This window comes from Astyanax mexicanus, chromosome 2, assembly GCF_023375975.1.
Source record: "Astyanax mexicanus isolate ESR-SI-001 chromosome 2, AstMex3_surface, whole genome shotgun sequence".
Taxonomy (NCBI): Eukaryota; Metazoa; Chordata; class Actinopteri; order Characiformes; family Acestrorhamphidae; genus Astyanax; species Astyanax mexicanus.
Window position 1 is genome coordinate 32,846,712 of NC_064409.1, and position 15,424 is coordinate 32,862,135.

The window sequence follows — 15,424 nt, forward strand, 5'->3', positions numbered from 1 at the left end:
AATGAAACTGAAACACCTGTCATTTTAGTGTGGGAGGTTTCATGGCTAAATTGGAGCAGCCTGATGGCCAATCTTCATTAATAAGCCACCGTATCCAGGGTAATGTCAGCATACCACCAAGAATGACCAACCACATCCAACAGGATTAACTGTGGATGTAAGAGGAAGCTGTCTGAAAGGGATGTCTGGGTGCTAACCTGGATTGTATCCAAAAAACTTCAAACCATGGCTGCTCAAATCACGGCAGAATTCAATGTGCACCTCGACTCTTTTGATTCCACCAGAACTGTCTATCGAGACAATAAATTATTGTGGTCTAAAACCAGGTTTCAGTTTCATTGTCCAACCCCTGTATAGTACCAGTCAAAAAGTTTGGACACACCTTTCCATTTAATGTTTTTAGATTTTACATTGTAAATGAATACTGAAGTCATCCAGACTATATAGGAACACTTAATGAATCCAGTAGTAAATTTAAAACACTTAAACAAACCAAAATACTCTTGTAATGCATTTATGTGGGCTCTTATCTGGGTTGCTGGTAGCGATCTATAAGTGAATCGTTAACCGTATATTGCACAGCTTGATTTTGGGCGCATCAGTGTGTCTTTGCTATCATAACAATGGGAAAATTACACCTTGAGAAATAAGAAATAAACCAAAGGAATTTTGGCGAATTGCTATCTTAACGGTGCAAAGCTTCTGCACTTCTCAGCAGAGGAAACAGACCTGCATTTTATTTTATTTTGTATTCTATTATTCTGTTTGTTTTTGTAAAAGTTGGTACTGTGCACTGCTGTGTGTGTGCGTAACAAGCGGGGGTGTACTGTATGTACATTGAGTGCATGGCGTGCCTGCGTTGTCAAGATAGCAATGAATGTCTGACTGTTTGCATTGGCTAGACGTATTTCTGTCAGTGGTGCACCTGTTTTTCTGTTGCCAAGATAGCAATACAAAAATAAATTTACCTGAAGACACCTCACTTTTAGACCACCACGCCCATCAGCATAGACATATTTGTAAGTTCTGTCGCTATTTAAACGACACAGGAGCATGACATAAAACTAGACCATTCATGATGTGTAAGGTGCCAATGAGCATCGTGACCTCTGGTCTTCCTTTCCTGGTGTGGGCCTGATAAGAGCCCATTTCATTATCAGTTGTTTTTGGTTTTTGCGATACTGCAGGATACTTTCAAAGCTCCCCAATTTTTTCGGATTGACTTTCATGTCTTAAAATATTTTAAATAGGACTATTTACTGTATACCAACCAACTCTTTACCACTTTACAACACAACTGATGCTCTCAAACACATTAAGAGGCAAGAAATTCAAGTAATTTACTCTTGATAAGTTCAGCACAGCTGTTAACTGAAAGTCATTCCAGGTGACTCTACCTCATAAAACTGACTGAGAAAATCCAGCCAAGATGTGCAAAGTTGACATCTAAACAAGAGGTGCTATTTTGAAGAGTCTAAAATATAAAGCGCATTTTGATTTGTTTAACATTTTTATTTATTGAATAATTCTATATATTATTCTTCGTAGTTTGGATGACCTTAGTTTTAATCGTAGTATTAAATGCAGAAATGTTTAATTAATGAAAAACTTCCAAAATTTAATTCAGCTCCATCAACTCTTCTTGGTGCATAATTTTCGGCGTGCCTGCGTTGCCAAGATAGCAATGAATGTCTGACTGTTTGTCTTTGTCAAGGTGTAATTCTGTCAGTGGTGCACCTGTTTTTCTGTTGCCAAGATAGCAATACGAAACGAAATTTACCTGAACACACCTCACTTTCAGACCACCACGCCCATCAGCATAGACATATTTAGAAGTTCTGTCACTATTTAAATAATTCTATATATTATTCTTCATAGTTTGGATGACCTTAGTATTAATCGAAGTATTAAAAGCAGAAATGTTTAATTAATGAAAAACTTCCAAAATTGATGAAAATTTATGAATTTGATGAAAAATGTTACTTCTTTAGATGGCTTTTTCTTCATCATTAACACACACTATTCATCTCAGTTGCCAACCATTGTACTTTCAATGTGTTTAGATTTTATTTTTTAACCCTAGTTCTTATGAGCCTGCATTGCTTTATGAGCAAAATATTAGTAACCTTTTTTTGTTTTTGGTAAAAAAAAAAAAGGCAATTTAGGATTTCAGATTCCAAAGACATGTTGTGTGCAAAAACTTGTTGGTCTAATTAGTTTATTGGCTTGTGATTTGACCACATGCAGTGATATGACGCATTCTGTGCCCTCAGAGAGAGAGAGGTGGTGGAGAGTCACGTTTGTAGAGTGGCCTACTTAGAAACTGGGCATGAGCTGCTGCTAATTTAGGTAGAAATTAAAAATGCATTTATATTGATTTTTTAAAAGATCTTTAAGCATTGAAGCTGCTCTTCACAGATGCTGACGGAGACTGATCTAACTTCACTTAAACCTTTAAAAAGCTTCTTAACATTCATACACCTCTCTTGTTTTTTTATGGAACCAAAAATGTAGATTCACCCTTGCATGAACTTGGTGTTTCCTTTATTGCACACAGCTGAACGTGACTCTATAAGTGGACAAATTCATAAAAACAGCTCTCTCTTTTTTTTTTTTTTTTTTTTTTTTTTGAGCAATGCCCTCAAGTTGCTCACCTGCTTCATGTTTCCCCAGAACTGAGTCCAGGAACTGATCTCACATCCTCACGTTTTTTTTTTTTTTTTCTCCTCTGCTTGTTTTGATATGGCAATGTCTGGTTCCAGTTCTCCGGTAATGTTCATGCTTATTTTTGTGTTTTGATGCTTAAGTATGTTTATAGCCATGGTGAAGTAAACTTTGTTCAACATGGTCTCAATGAAAGCAGGGATGTCTTATTCCAGGCCAACAGCTCCCTCTACCTACGAGGTGTTGCATTCCATCCATAAGTATGCTGCACTGGTGGAGTGAAGGATCATTAGAGATATAGCTCCATCTATTGAGGAACCTATCACAGCACAGGAGCAGATCTGTTCCGGTATATTATTCACCAGCAGAGGCTGCTGTACGTGTAATATAATTGATCACGCAGTCAGACTTGTGGAAGCGGTGTGTTTATTACAGTTTTTCCACATTGTTTACACACACAATATGGAACTATGCACACAAATACAAAAACATGAAGCTCATGTGTCAACATTGTGACTCCAAACTGCTAAACTCTAAGCACAATTCCACATGTTCTCACTCAAATATCATTCTAAATCACAGCTTTACAAATCGCTAAACACAAATTGCATCATTTAGTACACCTTCATCACCTAAGAGTCACTAACCTTCAAATACATAAATAATAAATACATTTTTGTTACCTTTTTGTATGTGAACTGATTTTCCTCATCATGTTTCTCATTGTACTTACATAAGTGAAAATGACAGTTTTCCAACTTACTACATACAGTAAAAATGGCTTATATTTGTGTTGCATATACGTGTAGTACTGTAATACTATATGCGGGGGTCCTACACCTCACCAAATAAATATAAGGAACAGAAAGCAAACATATTTCCATGGACTTGTATGTATTTGAATTTGTACAGCGGCCTCATGAAGTCAAAAACATAACCAAATACTTCAGATAAAAGTGCTTTGAATTAATCTTGTCAGTGTTTATTTGATGCTCTGCAAGAGATAAGTATATAAATAGCTGTGTGTGTGGTTTTGGTGGGAGGAATCAGTTTTGCCAGAGATTTGTGGAGTTTTAACAAAGCAGTTTATCATTTTCAGTTTGTGTTTAGAGTTTTGAGAAACTGAGACAAATTTCTAGAAATGCGTTTAAACATTTGGGAAAAACTGTAACTTCTTTACAGGCTTTGGAACGTATACATACTACAGGTGTAGGTGGTTTTCTTCTGCAGTAAAGTAGATCATTCACATCCTACAGGTAACTTGGAGAAGCTGCCTGTTCACTTTATACTCCACTTAATAATTCCAGATCAGTAACAGCAATCAACCCCAGATTTTGCAGGGTTGAAAATAGACATAAAATCTAGACAACCATAACAAAACTAAAGGTTTAGAGGACATGAACTCTTTGATTTGTATTCATAAAAATACAGATTTTAAAATAAATGTGCCGAGAGAGAGAGAGAGTGTGTCTGAGTCTCCAGCACAGTGATATAGGTCCATAAGTAGCTTGCTGGATTACCTTTTAAACAGGTCTGTGGTCACTTCTTCAGATGGTAGTTCAGGTGTCTCTGTTGGTTCGAGAGGTAGTCCAGGCAATTTGGGGTGCTTTCACACCTGCCTCGTTTGGTCCAGATTTTGGTCCGACCAAGAGAGGTGGTCTCAGTCCAGATCTTCTGAACCATGGTCCGGTTCACCTGCAGTGTGAACGCGCTTTTCTGGAGGGTTCGAACTTTCAGACCAATTACAGGAAGCTGAGCAGGCGTTCCTCAACAACGGCACTACTACTGACTGTAGCCTGCGGGAAGGCGGAGTTGGACATCCAGCGCGTCCAGTCCCACCCACCTTGTCCACGCCACGCCTTGTCAGTCTCGCAAGCTTGTACATTGTTTACTTCCGTTCAGAGGCGGAGCTAAGACATAAAAAAAAGACATGATGCTGACAAAGTGGGCGGGACTGGACGGCATGACACTAACAAAGTGGGCGGGGCTGAACGCACTGGACGTCCAATCCGCCTTCCTGCAGGCTGCAGTCAGTACCGGAATAACCGGAATAAATAAATAACCGGAGAAGCAGGAAAAATGAGCCGTGGATACAGTTGCTTCAGGACAAGCTCGTTCGTTTGGCGAATTTGAACTAACATAGAATACTGTGCCTGAAGTTGCTGCTGCTGCTGCTGGTATAAAAACCACAATAGCAGCAGCACTACTACGGAGACGAAGTATATCTGTTCATTCATTTTATCCTTATCCTGGAAAGGCTTTCCACCGAATGAACCACCCGCTGAATTGTCAACACGCCAACGTCAGACGCATGTCCTTCTAAAACCAATCAGCGTCAAGTTAAGGAAAACGCATGGATACGTAAGTGATGATTGAAGGATGTAGGAGTATCTATCACACAAAGGTCTTTGGTGCGCTCCCTAAACTGCAGTGTGAAAAAAAAATAAGCGGAACAATTATATACAATGTAGCAAACACATGAACCTAGGTTCGGACCACGGTCCGCACTTTCAGGTGTGAAAGCACCCTTATTCTGAAACTCTGCAGTTCCTGACCACTGTTTTAATCTGAGCACTCACGTCTGGCCAGTGCAACACCTCACAGCCTCACTGCTCTTTACTCTTTACCATGCCAAGGTGTGATTTATGTATGAACTTTAACATTAGGATAAACTGTATTTGATGACAGAGAAACTTGTTATCAGTGATGTTAAAAAGTTCCAGCTACATCCCTCTAGAATATACAGATGCCAGAGGGGGCATGATACAGTATATTGAGATTAGTCTAATAATGTGATCTCCTTTTCATATTCTAATTTCAATCAAGGATTAAGTTTAAGTAAGATTTTATTATATGTGTTGCATCACATATTTTTAAAAGCTGGTTGGGCCCCATGTCGTGCAGAAGAGGAGCACTTTTTTTGCCCCTGCCTTTCAAACAGCCTGAGTCTGCAGCTGAAGAGACATGACGACAATGCCAGAGTTCAACAAAGTTGAACATTCACATGGTCTTAAGATCCTTCAGCATTGTCTGAGTTAGTCTGGCACGGTCTCTTTTATTCGGATCAATTCAGACGGAAAAGGCAGATCTTTCTACAACCAACTTATACAGCCATCACGTATTTTCCTCGAAGATTAAATCTTTTTTTTTTAAATATATAAATATATAGTACATTTATCTATTTTGTTTTTGCTGGAGTTTGACGTGACATGCAGGTGGGATGGATTAAATACAAGCCAATAGAGGGTCTGAATGGTTTGTTTATACTTGTTATCCAACCACAAGCTTTCCGGAAGGCGCAATTTATCTGTTTGTTTGTGTTTTATGTTGACCAGCCAGAATCAAATCAACCCGGAATGAAATATGAGTAACAAGGCTGTTTTTAAAATGTAAGGAGTAGAAAGTACCGATAACTGTGTGAAAAAGTAAGGAGTACCAGAATAGGGTTTGCACCAAACAGGATAAAACATATTAATAATTTGCCATCAGAAACATATAACTTTGTTTACTTAAGCCCTATCCAGAGGGTATTATTTTCTCAGGGGGTCCTGGGGTAATTTTCTCTTTTATGAGGGGTCCTCTGTGATTTTATTCTCGTTCAGAACGACCATGTACGTGGTTTTCTCAGACGTCCACCGAGTAAATTACCGTCTGAATAATCTGTTCTTTTTCTCTTAACTCTGTAGTCCTCTGGTAAAGTTAGTCCCGTCCAGATCCACATCTCTAAAGTTCGTCACATTGCATTTAATAAAATAGCTATTTCTCCACTGCCACGCACTGTAATTACACTTCCACGGTGATCTACGTAAACACAACAGCGAGTGGAAATGGAGGAGCTACTGAACGTGATGTTGCATTTTTTTCAATTGCAGTCTGGACGCAAAAGTTTTATCATTGACCAGAAATGCGAAATATTTTTCACAGACATCCCCCTGAGAAAATTATCTCGTCCTGGTTCCTCATAAGAGGAATTCAGCTCAGTTACTAAGTCAGCAGGTTCTCTGTTCTTTTGTAAGTTAGCTGGTTACAGTGGTGGTCTGTAGTAATGAAGCGTCTGCTGTAAATGTACCAGACAGACCAGACAGTACATTGAAAAAAAAGACTAGACATTCCTTTAAGCTCTTAATGTTCTGAATGAACAGGCAGTACATGTTCATTGTGCCTCAGTCTGAAAGTCTCTGAAAGATAGCACACCACGTACGCCATGTACCACTGACTCGAAGTGACAGCCAATGACTGGGGCCGTCCATCTCATAGCAGAAAGTGCGCAATTCATACGCATTGCTCTACCTCAGCACCCCACACGTGCCAAACACACATGTTCCACACTCATGCGCACACACACAGAGCCCCCCGGGCAGTCTGACGCTGCATGCTGGCTGGCAAGATTTTTTATTTTATTTTTTTTTTAGCAGGAAACAGAACAAAATAAATACATAAAACATTGTTGATTAAGTTCAGATAACGAACAATTATAAGGTAAGAAACAACTATTTTGAATGGTTTGTGTCTGTATTTGACTATAAAGTGTGTGTATTGATTCACAAGGATTGCTTAAACATTTTGAGGAATTATTTCCTTCTATTGAGGAAAGAAAAATCTAAAAGTTGATTCTTTATTATCTCTTTAGTTTCTCCTAGCCAACAATGAGTTAAGATGGAAGAACAAATGAGACTGTAGTATATGTCTCCTGCTGCTCAAATGTGTCTCCTGAGATGAAGAGCTCAGTAATCTCACATTTGGCTCCTCTTGGGGCTTACTATAGATATCAATGCAGTTTCCACGATAATAACATGAATATAATCATTTACTAAAGACAAGAGTCTCAATATGAACTATATGAACTATTTCTCATCCCAAACTAAGAGATTTGTCAGTTTTGCTGCCTATTACTTGTCACATTTTAAATATTTGTTTCTGTTTGATTTTTTTGGTTTTAATTAGGCATGTCGTGAAACTGTACCAACACATCAGGTTCTTTTTTGCAATATAATTTTTGGTAACACTTTACGTACATGGAGGGTCCATTGTTGATGCCTCGTACATGGTCAACTGACATTCAACCAAATGTCCGTTAAATGTAATTAAATTCTTAGTTGAATGTAAATTGTTCTTTATTAAAAAGAACCTTACACCTAACCACAACCTTCCCTAAACCCTTCCCCTAACTAGGGGTTAGAGTTAGGTCGAGGGTTAGTTTAAAGGTTTAGGCTAATAGTAGGCTTAGTGCAGGGCTGTCCAAACTTTTTTTGTTGGGGGCCAGAAGGAGAAATATATTTGAAGTCATGGGCCACACAAATAATGAAATATAGCACTTTAAATAATACTTTTTTCCTGATTATTTCATTTACACATCATATTACTTGACTTACTATCTTTATCTTTGACAGTGTTGTGTAAACTAAAATTTTTCAAATTGATGTTTAATTTCTTAATATTAAACTCCTCAATTACGGCAACTTTTAGACTCTTTGGCCCGTTTTTCTGCGCTAGAAACTGAGTAAAGAAAAAATTACTTAATCTGGAAAAAAAAAAAAATTCAAGAACTTTGAATGATGACTTTAAGAAATGAAGGTCAGACAATCAGAAAAATTTCAACCACTTTCAAAGTATTCTCTAATGCAGTCACAAAGCCCATCAACACTGTTATGATTAAACTGGCTCTCATCAGGACCACACCAAAAAAGGAGGACCAAAAGTTACCTCTGTTGCACATGATAAGTCCTTTAGTGTCTACATTTAAAAAATGTCCAAGTTTATGGACGTTTGCTTAATGCTTACAGACATTGCTACTAGTATTTAAAAAAAAATACCATTATTGTTCTGGCTTTTTTCTTATTTTGGGTATAGACCGGTGGTGTTATTTATTTATTATTCCCCAAAATTTCATGTTACATGACAACTGTGCGGTTTAAGTAGTATTGAGATACAAATAAGTAATCAGTATTTCTGATTAAACTGATGTTAAGCTTTATGTTGTTATGATGTGCACAATCATTGACTCCTATATACCTGTTAACCCCTGTGTGGTGTTCATATACAGTGTGTATTTATCGAAAATGTGTTTTGATATATGTTTTCCACAAAAAATGAGCCAATGCCAATGAGTTTGAGTTAGAAAAAATATATTTTTTTGTATCATTTGATGAAAAATGAAAACGGGTCCCACAGACCCGAACACCACACAAGGGTTAAAGCAACATTTTGGAACTAAAGAATGATACTGTTGAGGTTTTCTTCTCTCAATATAAAATAACTGAAAAGCTTGACCTGCATGACATGGTCACTCTGTCTAGAGAAAGCACTGTACACGTGAAGATTTGACTCTTTTCTAGAAATGTTAAGGGTTCAGACGGAGCAGACCGGTAGTTTGGTCAGTGCCTTAGGCCTCTGCTGAACTACGTTTCAACCTTTCCTCTCTTCTGCTGCGTGCTCTTTACTGCACTGTTTCTGCAGGAGACCACACAGCTCCACAATACATACCCTTAGATTAGTAGTGAGCCTACTGTATATATGCAATGGAAATCAGTAACTTTTATTTAAATGAGGTGTGAATAAAGAATTACACTCAGACAGGGTAATGCTTAACCAGTAAACATTTTATTTCTAGCATTTCCAGTGCACTTTATTGTCATTAAATAAAAAAAAAAAATCTAAGTTCTTGTTTAGCTTAGCGCCATTTCAGTCATGTCTTCCACTGATTTTGTTCTGTTCAGCCCTTTTTTAAACACTATTCATCAATATTCTTCTTCACAGTGGCTCAGGGATGGTGCAAAGTGTTGAACTACTATGGTGACTAAAGTCGTATTAGAACTGCATAAGTTTTACCAGGGAAAATTGAAGAGATTTAAGTGATTTAAGCACTACATCCATGGTGATAATCCAATACAAGACTCGTAGATGGAATGCAAATTGGGTTGCCTATTCTGAATAACATTGATATCATTGAAAGACACATAATATCCCAGAATCTCAGCATTATATATGTGATTGTTCATTTCGTACTTTGTTGCACCTAGCTGGCAACCTTCTTTATGTAAAATGAACTGATGTAACTGAAAACGGTTCTTTGGATCAGTGCCAAAGACCTTTTTTTTCATTTCCCCGACAGAAGACAGAACCTTTCAATACATACCAAAAAAGAAAAAATGTAAATGACAAAAAATGTAAGTGTACAAAAAATATCAGCAAAATGTAAAGATCTGCAGTTAAAATAAACATAGAAGCAAGTCTCCAATGCTATTTATTAAACTTGGATGGTGTGCCACTATTAGTAACGATATTCTAACTGATATTTTACCTTGTTTTTTCATGAACTGTTTTAATGTTCGGAACAATTAATAGCCTAACCGTATCCTAATAAAGACAAACAAGCTGTGGCTCCAAATAAAATAAAAAAAACAGGCTCCTTCTTTTCATCCTTCATTGGGAATCAGCTGTAGACATAACTGGTGGAAGATCAAGAACCGCCGTGATATATGAAGTGCACCGAGCACATGTAGTGCAGTCCAGCAGTGCAGGAAAGTGATCCTCAGCAGCCGTGCTCGGGTACAATTCTGCATTTAAGGATCTTCAAGTAGTTCTGGACTTTGTCCGAATCTCGGCGGAAGCAGTAGAGCAGCTCATAGTCGCTCAAGGCCTCTCCACTTTCAGAGGCTGGAAGCAGAGCTTCAGGAGACAAGAGGCCACTCACTGAGTTACTGATCATCCCCAGAAGCTGCATCTGTGTGCGAAGCATCAATTTACAGTTAAATATACATGCATAAAGATTAATCACTTTCAGAATGCAACTGAGACTCTAGCAAAAATGTATCTTCAGGTGGACTAACATTACTGCCATGAGAAGAAAGTCAAGAGAATTGTTGGTACCACGTTAAAGTAAGGTTCCTTTATAAAGGGTTTATAAATAGTTTATAATGGTTTAATAATGGTTATAAATTAAGTTGTAAATACTTTAAAAACATTAATACGCACTTACAAACCAAATAGAAAGAGCAATTTGCTACATGAGAGGCCACTGTTGCCCTCCCAATTTATGTTGTAACTGCTTACTAATAATAACTAATAACCATTAATAAACTCCATCATAAACGTTTTATAAACCCTTTATAAAGGAGCCTTATTTTAAAGGGGTAACGAATTGTTATTGAGGCTTAAGCAATGTTGTAAAATTTTGTGGTTTATGAATCATCTAAAGCACATATATAACTTTTTTGATTTTACCAAATTTAAAACCTCTGGAATATAATCAAGAGGAAGATGGATGATCACAAGCCATCAAACCAAGCTGAACTGCTTGAATTAGTGCACCAGGAGTGACATAAAGTTATCCAAAAGCAGTGTGTAAGACTGGTGAAGGAGAACATGCCAAGATGCATTTTCTCCAAATTTCTCCAGTTATTTTACCAAATATTGATTTCGTAACTCTTAAAACTTCATGAATATGAACTTGTTTTCTTTGCATTATTTGAGGTCTAAAAGCCATTTCTCATTTTCTGCAAATACATGCTCTAATTGATTATATTTTTTATTTGGAATTTGGGAGAAATGTTGTCTGTAGTTTATAGAATAAAACAACAATGTTCATTTTACCCAAATATATACCTATAAATAGCAAAATCAGAGAAACTGATTCAGAAACTGAAGTGGTCTTTTTTTTTTTTTTTCCAGAGCTGTATATATAGAGTATATACAACCTGCTGCATAGCTTTGTGATGAGGGCTTATTTAAAACTTGCTAAAGTGCATAGTTCTTAATACTTTTCCATAAAATACTCTTTTTCTTAAATAAAAAAAAACATTTTTTTGTTTGATGAACTAAACAATGGACCTCTCCAAAATCTTTACAGAAAAATAAAAAAACTGTTTTAACTTGTCGTGTTAGTAAAATTAAGATTTAAAGGAATGTTGAACTTTCCAGTTTGTGCTGTGGCTGGTTGTATGTGTTTTTCCATAATGGATATACAGATCTAGATTTCAGGCTTGATTAAAGCTCTACACATTCAAAACACATGAACCGTGTCTTTCTGGTACCTTTTCTGTAACTTTCTCCACTCCTTTCCTGAGCTCATGCACCATGTCACTCATCTCTAGAGCTTTATTGCTGCTGAAGCTGTTGAAGTCCTGCTGATGGGCCATGCTCTGGTGCAGTTGGGACAGGGGGTCCCTCCAGGCCATTAGCAGCTTCATGATTACCTCTGTCAACTCTTCACGCTGAGAGAGACAAAGAGAAAACTGATGGTAAGATTGCACAAAGAGAACTGACTGTCTGTATGGACTGTCTTGGGGTGATCTAAAACACGGAGACAAAAGCACTGGACCATCACACTTCACATTTCCTTGGACAGTTTGAGACATTGCAGGCAGCAGATGAGACACAGACTGTCACAGAATGTCACAACGCTTCTCACAGAGCAGACTGAGGCACGAGCATGACTCACTGATAGCTAGACAAGCTAGAAAAGTAAACTCACAGCCAGTTTCTGTGCATTCTCCTTGCCATTAGGAGTCAGTATGTTGGATGTGTGGCACTTGCGATACACTCTGCTGATGTGGTTTTTGCTGGGAAGGAAGTACTGTTCCTTAAGATTTCAGAGAGAAAAGAAACACGTAGCAAAGTTAAGACTTTTCTGCCCACAAGAAGTCAAAGGAAACTAAAGGTCTAGACCAGGGGTCACTAATCCTACTTGTAAAGGGTCAATGCAGCTGCAGGTTTTCATTTTAACCAAGGAGGAGCCCATCCTTTATAATTACCTGAGACTAGTTTATAAAGCAAGTAAAATGAAGTAAACTAATTGTTAATAATTTCTGTTTTTTTTATTCACACCTCTCACCACACCGGCCCTTTATGAATAAGGTTGCTAACCCCTGATCTAGACTAAATATACAGTATAACAGTATATTTATTATATATTTTTAAGAGAAGTAACAAAAAGATACAGCATGGTTCAGTGCCCATTACTCTGTATATGGCTAAGAAGTTCTCACATTCATTTGCAACAATAGCAAATCCCTTTAGAATGAAACATATTGTGACTTTTTTAAAGGTCCTATTAAGCCCTTAAAAGACCTTGGGCTGTATACAGGCTACAGGTGTAGATGATACAAACCCCTTTATCTCTGCAGTAAAATAAGTCATTTATATTTTAAAACTGTGAAAGTTTTGGAGATGTTCTCCTACAGAACAGTTGGAGAAGCTGCATGTTCACCATGTTCACTTTTACTATGATTGTAGATCAGCAACAGGAATCAACCTAAATTGGAAATAGATATAGAATCTAGAAAATTGTAGCAAAATGAAAAGTTTGGAGGACATGAAGTGATCAAATTGAAATGATTAATTTTTTTTCATTATATTTTGACAGTTTTGGCAGATTTACTTCAATATTTTTCAATATTTTCTATTAAAATTCGGTTACAGTTAAGATTATCGGTAATGTTTCTTATCAAACATGAAACCTTAAAGAGAAATCCTCAAGATATAGCTGTGTATTATCAGGTAGAAATTTGACAAAAATGCTTGCATGGGGTTAAGAACCATCTGTAAAAAAAAATCTGCTTGAGAAATCTACTGGTGTTTAAAGAACTATTCTACCATTATCAGTAATTTTAAAGTTTTATAGGTTATAAAAGTACTATTTAAGAACTACTAGCTGAGATCTTTTTTTAGAGTGTACAATCTAGTACAATCTAAAATCTGAATTCTTTTGGGCTGTATAAATAATGCCATGAAGGAAGGAAGAAATGAATAGAATAACACAGTATATTTAACAGTATAATTAAATACACTTTGATTTGTAGAATAAGATTACTACATTTCAGCTATGATTGTAACTACCAATGAAAAATTCCTTTAGTCAGTTCTTCAAATTTGTAAAAGTAAATTCAAACACTTACAAACTCAGAGTGCAGATCGCTGGAGAGCCCGTGCATTCTGGCTGAGTGCTGGATGACCCTGTCGAAGAGATCAGCTAGAGATAGGATGTGGCAGCCGGTGTGCCCGTGAGGACAGATGGGCGCAGAACCCACCCGGGCGTGCAGGTCCAGGCACAGCAGCGCCACGAAGAGCATGGCTACAGAGCGAAGATAAGCGACAGACAGGACGAAGACAGATGGGAAGAGAAAAGAGAGCAGTGAGTCCCTCCTGAGGTCTCAGAAAGGATGAGCAACATTTAGATAACGGTGCACAGATTCTGTCAGAAGAAAAAGAACAGATATGAAAGTGGTGGAGTAAATGAAAGTCCTCTCCAGGCTCTAGAGATGGACACAGATTAGAAAGAGGGAAAGGGATGAGATTAGGTGACTAGTGAACAATGGGTGGAAATAGAGAGGAGATGAAGTGAAGAAATGTAAAAGAAAAAGAAGCCTAAAGAAAATGATGTATCCATATATGAATGAATGAGAGCTCGAAAAAGCTTCCAGCCAGTGTTGCCTCACACTGCATGCTCTGTCAGCTCTTGGAAGCAAGTACCTTGTGTTCGGTTCCTAGACATTCTGGAAGTTCTGTGGTGAATGTGGTGCAGCAGAGGGTTGGGCAGCTATTTAAAGTGGCCAGAGTTTAAGGCAGGTGGAAGGACCACATGTGCTTCTGTGGTGACTCTGGTCATTAAAGATCTGCAGGGGTTGGGCAGATAGCGTATGCGTTCATGATGCTGCGCTCGTCATAATCCGATACGTCTCCCTCTTTGAATCAGCTTGTGACTAACGTCTTTTTTTTCTTCTCCACACCCTTCAGCCTCACGCTGGAGGACATCATCATTTCAGCAACTCGCTGAACTCTGCCACGGAAGATATCCTGCATCACTCTCGCACGTAGAATAGCTGCTGAAGATAGCATCTGTCATGACCTAGAAGTGTCACTGTTTAAGTTCATACTAGATATTGATCTAAAGTTACTTGCATAAAAAAGCATAAGCGAATTCTGCTCATAAGCGCGAACTGTTAAGTTAGATTAAACAATCAATTAAATGCTAATTAGCCAGGTGATGCAAACTTCAAAGCAGTCAACAAAAAATCCTTCTCAAAACCTTGTCCCAAAACAATTGCAATGCCTTGTGACAGAAGTCCTGACGTTGTCAAAACTCCGCTTCCCAGCATACAAGTAGCCGACTTCCCTCACTCCACTGATTCCCGCTCTCCGAGCTACTAATTGTTTACACCTCTCCTTTCCTGTATAAATACTGAGGGCAGAGTTTGCCTTACTAACTGTAACTGTGAGCATTAAATCTAGTTTTCCTAGATCTTCTTTGACACATTTTCTTTATATTTGCCTTTTTGCTGCCAACCTGTTTTTGTATACTGATTTTTCGTATTTTATTGATTACCTAATTACTGACCCATTTTTGCATTTTTGCCATTTTGAACACTTTGAACACCTTCCCCTCTGTCCTGTTGAATCTCTCTTATATGACCCCTCTTTGCCTGACTACTCTCTCTGATATCATCTCTGCTAATTACTACATAATTTTGAACAGACAAATGGTCCCTTTTACGGTGCCAAAATTTCTTGAAACTCTTTAAAATGACCTGAAATAAACTCTTTTTACTTTGACTTCCATTGAAAGTTTACAAGGTTTTTTCTCTCTCCTGTAAAGTTTCTGTTTTGGAAATAAGTCTTTTTCTTTGGACAGCGTCGATATGTTGTTTATATTTGCTGCCACTTAATTACTGACCCTGCCTGTCCATCACTATTCTTGTAAGCCTTGTCCCTTTGTCATTAAACTTTGTGATTCATATCTGTGAGTGTCTGTTCTGTGTCTGAC

General features: G+C 37.7%; 1 protein-coding gene across 1 annotated transcript; it reads right to left on the reverse strand.

Annotated features, from left to right (window-relative positions):
• Window positions 1-9,343: 9,343 nt before the first annotated feature.
• Window positions 9,344-14,463, reverse strand: prl2 (prolactin 2). Its single transcript, XM_049474628.1, has 5 exons — window positions 14,369-14,463; window positions 13,560-13,806; window positions 12,137-12,244; window positions 11,697-11,876; window positions 9,344-10,387 (listed from the first exon to the last, which is right to left on the reverse strand). The coding sequence occupies exons 1-5, from the start codon at window positions 14,461-14,463 to the stop codon at window positions 10,196-10,198; spliced, it is 822 nt and encodes a 273-aa protein (XP_049330585.1). The 3' UTR covers window positions 9,344-10,195.
• Window positions 14,464-15,424: the final 961 nt, after the last annotated feature.